This window comes from Aptenodytes patagonicus, chromosome 2 (genome assembly GCF_965638725.1).
Source record: "Aptenodytes patagonicus chromosome 2, bAptPat1.pri.cur, whole genome shotgun sequence".
NCBI classification, from domain to species: Eukaryota; Metazoa; Chordata; class Aves; order Sphenisciformes; family Spheniscidae; genus Aptenodytes; species Aptenodytes patagonicus.
In genome coordinates, this window is record NC_134950.1 from 23,781,914 (window position 1) to 23,800,078 (window position 18,165).

General features: G+C 41.3%; 1 protein-coding gene across 1 annotated transcript; it reads left to right on the forward strand.

Moving 5' to 3' along the window:
* Positions 1 to 740: 740 nt before the first annotated feature.
* Positions 741 to 17,468, forward strand: PABPC1 (poly(A) binding protein cytoplasmic 1). The gene is made up of 15 exons (XM_076329322.1): positions 741 to 1,480; positions 6,411 to 6,604; positions 6,708 to 6,823; positions 8,703 to 8,842; positions 10,126 to 10,220; positions 11,801 to 11,938; positions 12,037 to 12,132; positions 12,581 to 12,853; positions 13,042 to 13,135; positions 13,331 to 13,441; positions 14,297 to 14,451; positions 14,900 to 14,984; positions 15,168 to 15,298; positions 15,600 to 15,695; positions 17,028 to 17,468. The coding sequence occupies exons 1-14, from the start codon at positions 1,288 to 1,290 to the stop codon at positions 15,690 to 15,692; spliced, it is 1,914 nt and encodes a 637-aa protein (XP_076185437.1). The 5' UTR covers positions 741 to 1,287; the 3' UTR covers positions 15,693 to 15,695; positions 17,028 to 17,468.
* The last annotated feature ends 697 nt before the right edge of the window (positions 17,469 to 18,165 follow it).

An 18,165-nucleotide genomic window follows, 5' to 3' on the forward strand; every position in this document is an offset into this window, starting at 1 on the left:
ATTGGGGGGGGGGGGGGGGAGAGACGGGACGGGACACAAGTCCCCGGCCCGTGCAGGCCCCGCCGTCCCGAGGCGCCGTCGCAGAGGCCCCGCCCCCGCCGCGCGAGGCCCCGACATGCCACCGCCCCGGGGCGGGAGCGCCACCCCCTCACGACGGCCCCGCACACCGCCCCCCCCCCGGCGGAAGCAGCCCTTCCGCGCATGCGCCGCGGGGCCGGATGGGCCCGTCCCTTTCCGGCCGGCACGCGACCTTCCTTGCCCGCGCGCGCCACTGGCAGCGCCGCCTGCGCCCGCCCGCTCCCCGCACTGGCGGCCCGAGGCGCGCGCGAGGAGGGGCGGGGCGCGGCGCACGCGCACGGCCGCTAACCCCTCCCACCCGACCCCGCTCGCCGTTGATCCGCTCAGTGCGCACGCGCCCTTTGACCCGGCCGGCTCCCCGCCGGCCCCCCTCCGCCGCGCACATGTGCTCTCACGTAGGCGCATGCGCCCTGGCGCCGAGCCCCCACCGCCCCCGGTGACGTCGGGAGGCGCAGGCGCGCTGCCCGCCGACCGTTTCCCCCGGCGGCCGCGGCGCATGCGCCAGAGCCGCCGTCCCCCCGGCCGGGCGCCGGCGCTGGGCATCTCTCCGCCCTCCCCCGCGGCGGCGCCTGCGCGGTGCGTGCCGTCGGTGCGTGGCGTGCGGCGCGGTGGGGGCGGGTGGGGGCGGGGCGGGTATATATAGTGCGCGGCCGGGGCGGCGGCCTCCCCCTTGTCCCCCGGCCGCCGTCGGAGCTGTGTGCGCAGTGCGTGTGCTCCGGACACCCGGACACGCCGGCCCGGCCCCGCCGCACCATTTATTACTAAAAATATTAAAAAAGCCAAAAAAAATCCAAAAATCCTAAAAAACCTTTTAAAAAAAAAATCCTTCCCTCTTCCACCTCCCGCCAACCTTCTGCAACCGGCCGGTTTGATATAAAATAACCCGGTGAAGCGAAGCCCCCGGACCCGGCGCAGCCGAGAGGAGACACAGAGCGAGCCCGACCCCCGCCGAGGCCAGCAGCAGCAGCCGCCGCCGCCGCCACCTTCGCCAGGCCCGGCACGGAGTGAGCCAGAACCCCCCCGCCCCTTTCACCCGCCGCCGCGCATCCGCCTCCCGCAGCCGTTAAGTTTCGAATCCGCCTCCGGAGTGCCCCCTCCCCCGCGCCGCCACCGCCGGCCCCTGCCTTCACGGACCGCCGGGCCGCCGCGGCCTCCTCGCCTCGTCAGCGCCCCCGCCCTTGCCCTCCCGCGCCGGGAGACGGCGGCAGGATGAACCCCAGCGCCCCCAGCTACCCCATGGCCTCCCTCTACGTGGGGGACCTGCACCCCGACGTGACGGAGGCCATGCTCTACGAGAAGTTCAGCCCCGCCGGGCCCATCCTCTCCATCCGCGTCTGCAGGGACATGATCACCCGCCGGTCGCTCGGCTATGCCTACGTCAACTTCCAGCAGCCCGCCGACGGTGAGCGGCCGGGGGCCGGGCCGCGGGGAGGGGAGGAGGGAGCGGGGGTCGGCGAGCGAGGCGGCGTGAGGGGAGCGCCGGGGCGGCCGCCGGCGGAGGAGCCATGTTTCTCCCCCGCCCCCACCAGGGCTCGGCGCGGCCGCCCCCCCCCCCCCCGGCCCCCCGGGCCGCCGCCGCCCCGCGTCCATTTTGCCCGCCCGGGCGCTCCCGGGGCCGCCGCTGGCCTTGCCGGGACGCGGGCAAACTTGGCGCCGCGCAGGGGGAAGTTTGCGGCGGGGCCGCCGCTGGCTGACACGCGGCCTGGGGGCCGCCCGCGCCTCGTGGCGGGGAGGGGGGGGGGGGGGGGAAGGCGCTTCCGCGCACCACCGCCGGGAACCGAAAGCTGACGCGGGGCCCCGGCGACGGGCCGGGAAGGGCCCGGGCGCCCCCGCCGAAAGCCTGGGGCCGGGTGGAGCTGCCCCGGCCGGGCGACTGCGGCTCCCGGGGGCCGGCGGCCGCGGGGAGGGCGTGTGTGTGCAGGTGGCTTTTCCACAGGCTGGCACGTCCGTCCGCGGCTGCATCAGGAATCCGAGATGAAGGCTAGCTTGAAGAAAACATCATAGTCATTAGCACCTTTTAATAACAACGCAGGAGCTGGGTGTGTATGCGTGATTAAGAGGCCAAAAGAAGGAAGTAGAACGTACCAGGATCGCTTGGTAGTTTTATAGACGTCCAGTCAAAGCACAGGCCAAAGCATAATACGCTAAAACGCCATGGCAGGTCTGTCACGTGTAGGGGAGGGGATGAAATTACTTGGGCCTCCTTTGCTTGCTCTTCATGTAGCAAGCTCTGTTCCGATCCATTTCTCTTTTCAGTAAACTGACATTGTGTTTCTCAAGTTGTGTTTTTATTAAACTTGCTTTACACGACGTGTTGCTGGTTCTCTAAAGTTACATCAGTAAAGAAACTTTCCATGTAGTTCTGGTCATGCTTGTACTAAGTTTGGCAAACCAGCTTGTTCATTTGGAGGGTATTTCGATAAAAGAACCAAATGTGTCCGGTTCTAAGTTTTGGGGAGTCCAACTAAAAGAAAAAATAATTTGGCCAGCTAGAACATACTTGATTTCAAGTACAGTTAAGTAAACATAAGTAAACGATGATACAGTTAAGTAAACATAAGTAAAGAGTATTATAATGGCTTTATTTTCAAGCGTACAAAAGTGAGAGATTTGAATTACAGACTTTTCAAGCAATTAGATTAACTGGCTTTCAAAATTGGCTTTAGTATATAGCCATTATCAGATCAGACTTTGGTGTACTGATGATATCTGTATGTAAGTAGTAAAAGTTACTGTCTCATCTTTTTAGTAGGCAGATATTTCACCTGTTATCAGCTCTCACTTCAGAGAGCTTTTCATTTATTTAGCCATTGTTTAGGCTGAGGTGATTTTGAATGCTTAACATACTTTTCTTTCATTCGGTAAAATCCTATGGTACAGTTTACTCTCAAAGAAAAATAAGGGGTTAGCATGGTTCAGTACTGTGATATGATAATGTCAGGGCAGAAGTTGAAGGTGATTCAAATGCTTCTCCTCCTTAGGAATGAATTCTGTAGGGGCTGACTTTGTCATTAGTTGAGCAACCTGTTCAACCCTACATTTTGTGACTTAGTTTGTAATTTGTCAAATGTGGGAACAAATACAGCCTTTTCACCTGAGCAGTGCTTGCATTCAGAATTTGAGAATGTGCCTCTTCTAGAAATGCCATACTCCAAATGTTACAAGTATTTTTCAGACTTTGGGAACCACACCTGTTTTATTCTACACCTAGTCCAGTTCAGCTAAAAGTATTTCTCATCTGTATCAAACTTGCATCTGGCATGTATCTGGAAGCACTTGTTTAAAATATACTTAAATGATATCGTGTAATTATACTTTTGCAACATCTTTAGAATTTGATGTTCTTGGCAAATACCTAGAAAGCATTTGCTGATTTTTTTTTTTCATAGATCATTCTATCCATTTACTGAAACCTTGAAATAGGAGGATGAATTCTTACAGTAATACTGGTTTCATTTTGATTCCAAGCTAGCTGCCTTTTCTTGGTTTAGCCTAATTCTTAGCTACATCTCGGGCTATGCTTATTAAACAGCTGGTAACAAGTAGCTCGGGTTTTGAAAATGTCTTTGAAGGTGTGTTTGACATTACCAGCTGTCTGTAAACTAGGGATCTCAAAGCTCTTCCAAAAACCAATTACGCCTAATGACACATTTCATAGTTGTGACTTTTCTGAATTTGAGTCACAGTCCGGAGTAAAGCCCAGGCAATCTTGTTTAATCACTAAACTGGAAGTACTCTTGAGTAATCTGAAACTGCACTCCCCCCTTTTTGGATGTTTATGTTTCCAGAGGTTTATTATTTTATAACTATTGCTATGTACATTTAGCATTAAGTGTATATTCCGTGTGATTTTGAAATTGTTACTGAAGTGGACTGTCCAGTTGCTCATGACTAAAATGGGAACTGGTGACTCATTCAATAAAAGCTCCAGCAGAATCAGCAAAAGTACAGCATGGGTAGGTGTGTCTGCTTGGTAACAAGTTAACTGCTGAATGGAATTGCCTCCTGCAAACTAGTGTGCAGCCTTTTATGGCTGAAATGTAATGAAAGTAAGCCAGTTTTACTAGTTGTGAATTCTAATGAGAGTAGCTTGTACCTGGTTGCAGATGTATTCTAGTAATGTTTAAAATCTATTGTGGAATGACAATGTGGTGTTGGTTAAGCAGAGATCTTTAAATTTCTTGTGCTTCTGCTCCATAGAAGAGATGAGGAGAGCTGTTGAGAGTTTCCATGCTGTCCTTGTCTTTGTGGAGAAATTGCATTGGTCTAAGATACATGCTCACTATTAGTTGAGAGTGGTAATGTTTGCGAAGGCTAGTATGGACCCACTTTGAGTCAGATGTTTGGGGAATGTGTCCAGGAACACACATTTTTGAGGAGTGTCAGGATTATTCTAGAAGCAATTAGCATGAATTAGAAAAGCCTCTTTTCTAGTAAAGGAAACCCTGTTACTACTTCTGGAAATAATGAACTGTTTGTTGCTGGCACTTTTGCTGGTGCTGGCAGTAATAATTCTAATGACTTCCAGGGCAATACCGAAGTGTTAGATGTTTCTACTGTGGCCAGTCTGACAGCCACAGTTCTTTTTTTTTTTTTTTCTTCTTCTTTTTGGCCATCCTTTTTTTTTTTTTGGTAATGTAAAGCCTTCCAATGCTTTCTGTTTCCCATTATCAGTATCTAGGTTGTCTTCTCTCTCCTGCTTAATTTATATTAAATTTTGTGAAAGCTTTGTTAGCTTATTTAAAAGACTGGCAATGCTTACATTTTTTTGTGGCTTCAGCTTAAATCAGTTTTTGACTTGCTGCTGTTATGTGAATATGTAATAGTATCAATAGATGATTTTTTTTTACAAGAAAATGTTAGCTGTCTGTCTCGTTAACTTCTACAGATGTCTTTTCAGAGAATATAATCTTCAAATTCACTTGTAATCTGAAAACGTGGCAAGAAGGGATGTAAAACGTCATGTACCGGCTGAACCAGAGGCTGATTGCAAATTTTCTTTGGCCATGATATCCAACAACCTAGCTAAAGATAAAAGCAGCACTGAAAGAACAAAAACATAAAATAAGGGTTTTCACAATGTGATTGGCCCTTGGTCCTTCTCCTAAGAAAGGCAATTAACTGACACAGTTACTGGTTTTAAACTAATACTAAACCGATTTCAGTCTTATTAACATCACATTGCTCTGCTATATGCAAATTGCAGTGAAGTGAGTTAGTACCAATGGGTCTGACTTCAGGTATTTACTGGGACTTTTTTCAGTGTTCTTCCAGATGTGCAGGAACAATGAAGAAAAGGACCTGATGTAGGAGATCATAAAATAAGTCTGCCATACTTGAGAACTGTTGCTCTTTCTTGCTTAAATACCTTGTTGAATTAAAACATCACAGACATGTCTTGTTGCTTTAAAGGGACATAGGAAAACTGAAGAAGTCTTGATACTTCCCTATCTAAATACACTGAGATCTTAAATTCAGGCTTTGAAAAGTTAGTTATGGAGTTCTACTGGAAAAACTGCTCCATTGGAGTAACAAAACCTGGTTTACATTACTTCATTTTGCTGTTTTAATGTTTGCTCCTTCATTGAGCTTGTATGCATTTCATCATGAGCTTTTTTTTTATATATATATATATATATATATATATATATATAAAAAAAATTCAGATTTTCAAAATTAAGCAAGGGCTAGTATTAAATCTCTTTGAACTGTCCCTTGCCCGGAAGTCCATCACAGATGCTTTTTGTCATTAAGGAAGGAGTTGTGTGGAACAGCTGCCTGAACCAGGCTTGAACTTCACCTAGCAAAGAAATTTTGTCCATTTAGGGGTGTTGGTGATTTAGGAGTTCTTATGTTAAAGGTTGCAAAAGGCCTCATATAGGCACAAGCTGTACCTCTAAAAGCATTTTTATTGATACAGTATACATCTACATGATGGGGGAATGGCCAGCTGATTTTCACAAATGTTAAAAATTTTCCTCCTGTGGAATAGGTCATAATCGCCATCACTCGATACATTTTCTCCTGTCACCGTACCATCTTTTCATAGTGGGGTCCAATCGTTTAGGCTACTGGGATTTCTACAGCTCGTTCAGCTGACTTGTGCTCCTTCCTATCTCCTAAGTGCAGCTTGTGCTGAGGAGTTTTTGCCAGTTTTTACTTGCATAAAACAGAGTCGGGTTTATTTACATTGGAGGTTTGGGTTTGCATCTTGTTGGTGGTGCTGGACTTGAAATAGTAAAAATTTTATGAAGAATTGTACTTCAAATGCTATTTATGTGCCTACTAAGATAACTTTAGTGTTTCCTACTAATTCCATGATGTTTTTCCAGCTGAACGAGCTTTGGATACCATGAACTTTGACGTCATTAAAGGCAAACCAGTGCGCATCATGTGGTCTCAGCGCGATCCGTCTCTACGCAAAAGCGGTGTAGGAAACATCTTCATCAAAAACTTGGACAAATCAATTGATAACAAAGCTTTGTATGACACATTTTCTGCTTTTGGAAACATCCTGTCTTGTAAGGTTAGTGGAAAATTATTGGTGCATTTAATGGTTTGACACAAAAACCCCTCAATTTACGCTGGAAACATTCCATGGGTATTACAACAGGGTTTTTCTTTAATAGGTGGTATGTGATGAAAATGGATCCAAGGGTTATGGATTTGTACATTTTGAGACACAAGAAGCTGCAGAAAGAGCTATTGAAAAAATGAATGGTATGCTGCTTAATGACCGCAAAGTGTAAGTACATAAATATGTAGTTGGGGATTGACGGACTGAAATTCATTTTACAGCGGACAAATACTTAAAGCTTACCTAGAAAAGGCAGGTTGTTCTAAAAATTTCTAATTTTAAAGAGGATTTAGAATGTTAGTGCTAGGAATATTATGAATTATATCGCCTGCCTATTCTAAAGGCAGAATAAGTTCAGAAAAGGCTAATAATAGACTCTAGGGAAAAAATTGTTGTATTAGTTGTCTTACAAGCCAATGCTGTAATGAGGATTTGGGAACTTCTCTGGTTTTCTGATCTTACTGGTCTGAGATAAAATACAATGCATCGGGTATTCTGAATAATACTTCCTTTATAAGAGTTGTGGGATGGGTATGTTACCCATTTTTTGGATGAAATGTAAAGCTCTAGAGTTACTCAGTCCTGAATAGCAATTGGATTACACTAATGTTTTTATATGAATGTCTGTTAGTAGGCATATCTAGGAAATAGGAGCAGAAAATAAAACCTACAGAAACATAATGTTTTAAACATTATCACTGTTTTATACTGTAGGAAAAAAAAGTTATTTGGCTACTTGGTTAGTGATATCTAGGCTTGAAAGGGGGGGTGAGTGTGCCTCACAGCTATGCCTAAGGGATCATTATGGTATTTGGTATAGTTGCAAAAGAATAGCTCTGAATACTTGAGAGGGTTTGGAAAAAGGGTAACAGAAATCAGCATCAGCTTACCATCATGGATTATTTTTACATGTAGAGATGGATGGATCAAGCCACATACAGGGAGAACATACATTTTGAAACTTTAGTTTTCCTGCTTGTTCTGTGCTTGACTGGCATACTGTGGATGTTTTTACTCAGCTTCTATCTTCATATAACCTTTTTAAATTAGTTAAAAAAGGTCAACATGTAGTCATAAAAACACATGATTTACATAAACTTTGTTTGGTAAAAAACATCATGAGGGTTAATTTTGCTTTAAATTTCTATCCAGGCAAGGCTTTTAGAAGTGAATTAAAGTACTTCACTCACTATCAAAATCTGCTGAACACATTCCACTATCATTCTTACCACCCTTGGTTACTATAAATCAGGTGAAGTTGTCAAAGCTTAAGAAAATGTTGAGTCACTGTATGCTACTTTATTGCATTTGTCAGATTTGGAACTATAAAGTTGGACAATACAATAAAATCTGAGAGCAAAAGTCTATTACAATCAGAAATTAGTGTTAGCCATGTAATGTCTGTACTAGAGCAGTTCTTTGGGTTGCAGAGTGTTGTGTTCAGCTTCTGTTCTTTCTCTGATGGTATGAACTAACTTTTGGTGTTCCCAGCCAATTTGCAATGGTATTTGACTAAAGAGTGAGTTGAACTGTTTATTTCTCTATGCCTATTCAAAACAAAACAAACCAACAGTCTTGTTTTGATATAGGCTGGAAAGGTGTGTAAGGGAGTGGGGGAGGTTAGTTAAATATCCCTTGCTTAAAAACTGGATCAGAGAACGGTAACTGCTTTAAGGCTGCCAAGTTTGTAGTATGGCAGAGGGATTATGCTGATATCTAGAATTTCTGTTTAGCCACTTTACCTAGTACTCTTTCCCATTGTCCAGCTCCTGTTGTCAAAGGCTGTTTTATAGGAGTGAACAATCTCGCCAATGGCTTGAAAGCATTTTTATGCTAGTGGCTGTGATAAGCACACTGATATACCAAAGGATAGTGAAATTGTTTTTCTGATGGAGTTTTATCGTAAATATTTTATCTAAAGAATTTCATGCCTATAATGAACAATGGGACTGATTAAGAATAAAATACGATGCTAGAGGATTAAAGTAAATTGTTAAACCTTGGCAGACTTGCTTTAATCTACACGGTTCTGTTCTCCTGCAACCAGATTTGTTGGAAGGTTTAAATCCCGCAAGGAACGTGAGGCAGAGCTTGGAGCCAGAGCAAAGGAATTCACCAATGTTTACATCAAGAATTTTGGAGAAGACATGGATGATGAGAGACTTAAGGAACTCTTTGGCAAGTTTGGTAATGTCTTAAACTTTTAACTTTATATAAACACAAGTGAACTTCAGCTTACTACTTGTATCTTATCTGTACAGTGCCTTATAATACAAGGAATCAGCTGGCTGTCTGATGTTGATTTAAAAAAATAAAAAAAGGTACTGAAAAGTTGGTACTTAATTCCAATTTCAGATTCAAAGTGTGGTAACATCCGCTGCAGAATTTTAAATAGGCAGAATAGCATATATAATCCTGCCATCAGAATTGCTTCTGATAATCTGAAAATAATGTGTCTAAATAGTCTTTTGAATTAGTTTTTCAAATTTTTTAAAGTTGCAAATAGAAGTTTTTTCTGTTTTAGTATAGATTGATGTTATGAATTCACTACAGGATACATGAAAAATGACTTTGCCATTGTTTTCATTGACCTGCAGACTTATCTTTACTCAGAGTATCTCTGCTTTCATTATTCAGTTGCATTGTGGTGGTTGACCTAATACAAAATTATAAGGAACTTTTCTCTTGGCAAGCTATTTTGTTCTGTCTTGATCCTCAGTTGTGCACGGGGCAGGCATATGATCATGATCTAGTAATGTATATGGTGTGTCACCATCGAAATAGGAAATGGCAAACTCCTTAATTCAGTTACTTTCAGCCTCAGCTTTTTTTTTTGTTTTCTTCCCTCCATGCTTTTGCTGTTCTCCAGTGGATATCATGTAAAGCAAGACAAAGCCTTGCATGTGAGATATTCTATAGCAGCCCTAAGCAGCATTTACAGGAAATTCCCTTCCACTATTGAAGTATCTGTGGTTGAAACGGTAGCGAATTTAGCTGCTAATATCTGTCTCAATTGATCTGTGAACTGCAATTTTTCAAAGGTTTGGAATTGCTGACTGGGATGGCCTTTCACCGGGATAAATGGTGAAGCACATACCTAATAGAAAGGCCTCCTCTCTGGCTTTCAGTATCTGTTTCAAAGGATGGAAGCACTAATGCTTTCTAAATGTCATCATTTTTAATGAGAAGAACAATTTCATTCACTTTGAGGTGAAATTCCTACCCCATTTTGGTTGAAAATTCAGTAGGAAAGAAATTCAGCGTGGCAGACTTCAGCCATAATGGCTGAAGTTCAGCATCATGGCAAACTAGCAATTTTATATTAATGGGTTATGTTTACTAGATTGGTGCAGGAGTCCTTTGTAATACAAATGAAACAAACTAAATATTAAGACTTCTAAACAGGATGTTCAAAATGTGAAGAGAATACATTCTGTATACAAAGCATAAGTATTTAATTATCTTTTTAGGTCCTGCCCTAAGTGTGAAAGTTATGACCGATGAGAGTGGAAAATCCAAAGGCTTTGGCTTCGTTAGTTTTGAAAGACATGAAGATGCCCAAAAAGTAAGCTTTTGGACTTCATTTTACGAATTCTATAACTGAGACCCAAATAATGTGTTTCACTGAGTGTTTTGAAATCTTGTGAATTCTTTAAGCGTTTTTAATTGGTCAAGGACACTGCAAAAACAGGTGTCTGCTTCCCAAATGACTTAGCATAGTTTCTGTTGTTTAGAATGCTTTCTTATGAGCAAATATCAGTTGATTTGAGTAGCCTATTAAGTCAAGATACTCTGAGCCAGCTGGAACTAGTGTAGAAATGGGGAATCTTGAATAATTTAATAATGTGTTGTAGTTGGGCTTAAAGGTCTCTGAGATTTGGACTTCCTCATGCTGGGCAACATACAAGCATAGTAAATTATTACATCTCTGCAAAACCCAGATGAATCATTGGATCCAATTTGGTTGCGCAAAACGTTTGTGCAAGGCAGAAAGGATTGTGTTTCCAGACTTCAGCACTGCAAAGTCAGCAGGAAAGCTATTAGTTTTATGGAGCATGTTTAGCACAGGGATAAGAAAATAGTCATAGAACCCTGTCATGTTGCTTTTACTCTGAAGAGTAACTTTGGAAGAAGGGTCCTTTTAATTCGTATATATGTCTATAACATGCCAGTATGCTGTATAACTTCATTCTTTGTCATCTGTTTGCTTTGATGTGTCAGTTGACTGTGGCGGTAGGGACATAGCATCAGGAGAAAAACTCAGCACAGAACAAATCAGGGCAACAAGCGAAGTTTGCTTTTCAAAAGGCATTTTGGTGATTTGTCAGTACTGCAAGTGTACAAGCAAGAGATTAGAACAAATCCTGTCTGTCTTACATCTACATTGTTCAGTCTTGCATACATTCATTGATGAATTGTTTCTCTTACAGTAGTCAGAATCACATGTTGGGTGTTTTAAATAACACAGAATTCTAGTATCTCAGTAAATATGTGTTTAATGGCTTTGATCGTGAAGGTATACAATAAACTGGTGACTTCTGGTTTTAAATTAATTGAATAAATCTGTGCCAGAGTTTTCACATCTTAATGGTTGTAACTCAAAACAGCATAAAGGAAAAAAAGTTCCTATTTTCATCCTCGCTAAGTATTTACTTAATGAAAGATTAAAAATTTTTTAAAAAGCCATATATGCCAGCTGTAGCTTAACGTATAGTATAAGAAAAGATAGATATCTGATAGATACTACAGTTTCAGATGTTGCTTTTAAAAACAGAAGTCAGGTGCGTGAATTAGAGCTTTTCAACTTAATTTGCTTTCTTTTCTCTGCCTTTAGCAAGATAAGGCTGGAGAAATAGTTCTTCATTATGTGACTTGATTTTTTTTTTCCCCAGCTTCCTATAAGAAAAGTTTTTTTGCATCCTGTATGACTTTTCTTAACTGGACAGAAGCGCACTCAGAAGCAATTTCCATTTTACTTTAAGCAGGGAAGTCTTGGGGTATTTTGTTTGTTAGTGATATTTTAGGTGGATTGGCTCTTTTTCTGGAATCCTTATGTAACTTTTTATATTTGAGTTACTTTTTTTTTTGTATGCTTGAAAAACACTGGAATACAAAGCACTGCTAACCTCTTGTCTATTAATGAAGGCTGTAGATGAGATGAATGGGAAAGAGCTCAATGGGAAACAAATCTATGTTGGCCGGGCTCAGAAAAAGGTGGAAAGACAGACGGAGCTGAAGCGCAAGTTTGAACAAATGAAGCAGGACAGGATCACCAGATACCAGGTTCAGTTTTAATTCAAGAGGACTAACTTTATTCTATGATATTTTTAGATTTACCCAGACCACTTGCTTTCAAAAATAACTTGCCTTTTTTTTTTTAGGGTGTAAACCTTTACGTGAAAAATCTTGATGATGGGATTGATGATGAGCGTCTCCGAAAAGAATTCTCCCCATTTGGTACAATCACTAGTGCAAAGGTAAAGTAAAGTTTATAGATTGTGCTTGTCCTTTCTCTGAAAATGAACAGTGATCCTTCACCAAGGAAGAGTGATTTATTTCACTAACAGATGTGACCCAGTCACTTACCACTGCTACTATACACTATATATGTGGACATCTGCTTTCTTGATTATTGTACATCGCAGGTTAAATGCATATGATCATCCTTTCTTGAAATAAACTTGGGTACTGATGTTAATGTGAGAAAAGTGACATCTTTTCAGTGCAATAATGTGCTTATTATTACTTCACTAAGATTTTAATCTGTATTCAGTAAACAGCTATTAAGCCATTATATTCCTTTTTATAAATCAATTCAGTAAAACAAACCTGTGGTCTCACTTCTAGTAAGCTGAAAAAAGAAATTCATGCGAGTTGAGTAGATACAACATTCTCTTGTTTTAAAACTAAATTTTGTACTGACAGGTCATGATGGAAGGTGGCCGCAGCAAAGGATTTGGATTTGTATGCTTTTCGTCACCAGAAGAAGCCACCAAAGCTGTCACAGAAATGAATGGTAGAATTGTGGCTACTAAACCATTATATGTAGCTCTAGCCCAGCGTAAAGAGGAGCGCCAAGCTCATCTCACCAACCAGTATATGCAGAGAATGGCAAGTGTAAGAGCAGTACCTAATCCTGTAATCAACCCTTACCAACCAGCACCTCCTTCAGGTTACTTCATGGCAGCTATCCCACAGGTATGTATAGAGTTAAGTAACTGAATGTTTTGTACTGTGTATAAAATCTGTTTAGATTTAACAGTAAATATAACTTATTAGCATGTGTCCATAATTTCAGCATTCTAATTTCGTAGCAGAAAGGTGAGGGACTGTTCAGCATGCCCTTCAAAGATAACAAAATTACACAGTGTTTTTATATTTGACAGACTCAGAACCGTGCTGCATACTATCCTACTAATCAACTCGCTCAACTTGCTAGACCTAGTCCTCGCTGGACTGCTCAGGGTGCCAGACCTCATCGTAAGTCACTTCTTCTTTTCCTCTTTCCAGTGATTGTGGTAAACTCCCATCGCATTTACCTTTGCACTTTTAAATACATTTTCATAGCATTACAGTATCAGTCTTCTCTTTGTCATGTTGGTGGTATTACCTCTGAACTCTTTTCACCATTCAGTGTTTCAGCATGTAACTTAATATATTTTCTCTAAAACATAGCATTCCAAAACATGCCTGGTGCAATCCGCCCAGCAGCACCCAGACCACCATTTAGTACCATGAGACCAGCTTCTTCACAAGTTCCACGAGTCATGTCAACACAGCGTGTTGGTGAGTTTCATTATGTAAACTTTAAGTATTAGACTTCTTTTTTAATTTTGCTGATTCAGGATGATCTCTCAAAAACATTCGTAAGTTCAATATCACGTGGTAACACTTCCCTCCTTTTCTGGCTCTTACTAAATGAGTAAGCTAGTATCACCTTCTAGTAGTTGCTTTAAGTAGTGTCCCAGCAAAGACTCCTGCTGTGGTCCCATTTCTTTAGCGTGAAGCATTTCTTCTTTCAGTGTACATTTTAATAACACTGTGTGACAGCTTCTGCCATTTGTAAACATTGTTTGGCAATTGTAGTAATAGGTTGCATGTAGAAATACTGAGGTGATAGAATTTTAGCTCTTATTTTGTCATACAATACTGTGAGCCAGTGTCATGTATGCAGAATCTGCACATCACTGAATGAACCAGAATTGATTGTAATGGAGTCTTAATTCTCTCCGAATGTACTAGGCAGTAGTATTTCTTAGCTATCTACTTCATGAAAGTATCTTTTTTTTAGGATGACTATTGATGTAATGTGCTCAGGAAATAGTGTCCTTTGAGGTTAGAATGAAATTAAATTAATACTCAACCAAAGTGAATGTTTTCTCACAGATCTTTTTTCAGTAGCATGTAAGAAAAGCAATTCATTAGTGAAGTGACTGGAAAGTAACATCCAGTAAATGTCGAGCTTTGAACCTTCAGATACAACCAGTGATGTGATGCTTGACAATATTACTGAGATGAATCTATAATACAATACCTAAATTAGGTATTCTGTTTGGGCCGGGGGTTTTTTGTAACGTGTACAGTGTAGGCTAAATAAAAAAATTAATTACTCACATACAGAATTACGTTTTTTTTTTTCAGCTAATACATCAACACAAACAATGGGTCCACGTCCTGCAGCAGCTGCTACTGCAGCTACTCCTGCTGTACGCACAGTACCACAATACAAATATGCTGCAGGTGTTCGTAATCCTCAGCAGCATCTTAATACACAGCCGCAGGTTGCTATGCAGCAGGTATGTAATTTTAGGAACTGGTCCATGCTTCTGCTGGTGTTTTTTGCAGAGGAAGGAGGGGGGCGCTTATGATTAAGAGTTGTCTTTGTTGTTCTAGAATTTAGGCTCTGCATTGTGGCAGCAGAGTTATAGCCTTGGGGTTTTAAGTATATTTCAAGTTCACCTGGGACAGGATGTGATCCTGTGTTACTTCATATTTTCCAGTTGCTTGATACCTTAGCCTAAATTCTCCTTGTGTTTGCCCCACAATGGAGCGGTTGATACTAATCTCCAGCATTACCCAGCTCTAACCAGCACTATTTGATTAAATTGACTTAGTTGTAATTTCTTCCATGTTTCTGACAGTGTAGGCATTGTTTATGCTGAGTTATGGAACAATGGATATTTGAAGCTGCACCTAATTAGGAACTAGAATTTAATTTTGAAACGGTGTTAAATTAATTTACAGCCTGCTGTCCATGTGCAAGGTCAGGAACCCTTGACTGCTTCCATGTTGGCTTCTGCCCCTCCACAAGAACAAAAGCAGATGTTAGGTATGTATGAGATACCTTTCTCTATGCCTTGTAGCAGAAGGACAGTCAAAGTACTCTTTCATCAATCTTAAAATGCAGAATAAATAGTTTTAGCAGTAGAACAAGGTATTTGTTGCCCTTTTGCCTTAAATCTAGGCTCTGTCAGATGAGATTTGTCACTCTGAGTAACTTTTTTCTCTCTAGGTGAACGTCTATTTCCTCTCATTCAAAGCATGCACCCTACTCTGGCGGGTAAGATCACTGGTATGTTGCTGGAGATTGACAACTCTGAACTCCTCCACATGCTCGAGTCTCCTGAGTCTCTTCGTTCGAAGGTAGGTGGACTTTTGCCTTACACTAGTTTTATCAGCAATTAGGTCTACACTGATTTAACAGGTGTTTATGCTGGCACAGTGGAGTAGCAGCAATGCAACAGTGGCCCAGGGTGAGAAGTTAGAATACCCTCTTTCAGAGGGTGTCAGTGGCTTACATGAGCATGAACTGGAACTGTAATGTTATCCTTTTCTTTTTAACAATGCAGGCATTGTTTGTATGTATAATTTAAACTGTTTTATTAACTTAAATACACAGATATTGCTAAGCTTCCGTCATTGCTTTTTCTTTTTTACTTACCAGGTTGATGAAGCTGTAGCCGTACTACAAGCCCACCAAGCTAAAGAGGCTGCTCAAAAGGCAGTTAATAATCCCACTGGGGTTCCAAGTGTTTAATAAGTAAGTTTTCTGAGCGCTGTAGTTTTATAGGTTGACTGGGGCAATAGTCCTTAGTCCATGGCTTTGTAAGCAGCATGCTTCCAGGCTCTGTATCATTTGCAGCCACAGAAAGTAGCAGCTATGGTCACAGTTGTAAAAAAATGTTGTGCTCAATCCTGTTGTCCAGTTCTGTAGCTCTTGGTTAGAAAATGCTACTGCCATGTCTTGCATATTTAGCTGGAATTAAAGCATTGCTTTTAACAGCATGTTTAGCTGGAATTAGTTCCAGGCATGCGTGCAAAAATGGGCAGTTCTGTCAAATGCCACTATTTATATTGTTCAAGAGGAACTTGTGGAATTGAAATAAGCTTAAAACAATACTCCAACCCTATTTTTCCTTAGAAATGAAATAGCTTATTTACACTATAATTTGTATATACTTGCCAAAATCTAAAATTATACAGTAATTAAAAACTAAACTACATATTATCTTGACTGCACATTTTGGTGACTTAAATGTCAATTAAAATACTGATTTTCTTTATTGCCGTCTCTGGGGTTAGTATCTTAGTTTTGCATGAAAGGAAGAGGCAAAAGGTGGTATCCTTACAATTCTGAAAGGGGAGAATGTGGAGTTGAGGATGATACAGGAGCCTATTCCCTGTTCAGTCCAGTTAGGTTTTGCATGTATATGAACTTACTTTCCACATTTATAGCTATCAGTTGAAGATGCCTGCTTTAACATTTGTTCACTTAAATTTTCTTTTTTCTTGGTCTTTTCATTTCTGCGACTTTCCTTTTGGAGGCAGAATTTGAGTCATGTTTTTTCCATGCTTCTTTGTTTTTCCATTATTTTTTTTGCTAGTGCCACTTTCACACTGGAGGTAAACAAGTGCTGAATAAGTTGTCTGTCCTAAACTAAGATGCCCAAACTTTGAGACCATTACTCCGTATGCTCCATGATGTTTTAGTAATTGGAAATTGAAAATACTGCTAGTGTAGTTACTTGATGAGCCGTGGTATGTTGGCCTTAAGAGTAGAGGTGACCTGCAGCCAAGTTAGTTACAGTAACAAAGTATTGTGCGTAGCCATTGTATGAGGCCGTGCTGTGCAGAGTACTGTTTAGTTCTAGACTCAGTTTTGTCTTACCAGGTACCACAGACATGGGATACTTTACTTCCATGTCTCTAAAAAGTGGAGGATACCTCTGATACACTGCTTGTAAAGCACTTTGGTATGATTGATACCGTGAAAGCCCAAAGTGCTGTTGGGCTTACGGTTGCAGAAAGCATGTCAGAAAACATAAGGTGCTGCTTTAATTTTAAAACCTAACAACATTGTTTTTGTTTGCAGAAAGATCCGGGACTACAATCTAGAACTTCGCTTCACCGAAGAAAAAAAAATCTAAACATGGAAAAACTATTAAATATTGAGAAAAACATTGCAAAATATAAAATAAATAAAAAAAGGAAAGGAAACTTTGAAGCTTATGTACAGAGCAACGCCGGGGCTAGCAAAACAAATGCTAGTCCTAGATTACTTACTGATTTAAAATTTAAAAAAAAATAGTAAAATAAAAAATACAAATTAATGTTTTATAAACCCGGGGGAAAAGAGTTTTCAGCACAGTACAAAAATTTAAAGCATTCCTTTCTTTAATTTTGTAATTCTTTACTGTGGAAAAGCTCAGAATATCACCACTGTTTTAGTTGACAGTGAGAATTGATAGCTGAGCAAAGAAACGTAATTTGGATTATAAAATTCTTGGTTTAATAAAAATTCCTTAAACACTGACTTACTTGTGATGGTTTCTTTTGTACAGTGTACTTCTGATGAGGTTGTCGTTCAGAATACCAAGTTAGACTCTCATTCCGTAGTATGTTTTAGCAGTTTCTAGAGATTAGCCTACATTTAGCCACGTTTTACTGATAATACAAACTTAGGCATTAAAACAAATGAAAAGAGCAGCTAGATGCATATCTGTGTTTTAAATCCTTAATAGCACGGTGTCTGAGCTCTTGTCTAATTAGAAATAGACCTTTAAATACCCTACCTTGAGATGATCAGTAAGAAATGTTACTATAAAAGGCCTGTGTTGGAATTGTGTAACGTACCAACACGTTCCCATTAGACCACCTGCACGTGGTGTTCGTTCTCACAGGTTTTGTTGGAAGGAACAATCTCTGCATAGGTCTCCGGCTGTGTCTTTAGATGGCTAATGATCCCTGAGATGGAGGCAGAGTCATATGGATATAGGTGAGTGAGCAAGGATCGTCTGTAATAGTGTTGCAAAATTCCATTATTGTGAATGTATGAACACAAGGCATTCCTAGAACAAAACAGGTGAGGCTTCAGGTGGTAATGTATTAAAAATTGAATGTGTAGTAACCAAAATACCGTGCTTTATACACAGCGAAAATCCTTCTGTGGACAGGACTGCTTAATCCCCGGAGTCGGGTATTTCTAATCCTGTGTTCCCTAACAAGTGAAT

What these genes read in the sequence shown, in the direction of transcription:
- PABPC1 (XM_076329322.1), top strand. Translation starts at nt 1,288, where the DNA reads ATGAACCCCAGCGCCCCCAGCTACCCCATGGCCTCCCTCTACGTGGGG. An exon ending in GTACAATCACTAGTGCAAAG is followed by an intron (nt 12,133 to 12,580) that starts GTAAAGTAAAGT and finishes TTGTACTGACAG; the next exon opens with GTCATGATGGAAGGTGGCCG. An exon ending in TCAGGGTGCCAGACCTCATC is followed by an intron (nt 13,136 to 13,330) that starts GTAAGTCACTTC and finishes TCTAAAACATAG; the next exon opens with CATTCCAAAACATGCCTGGT.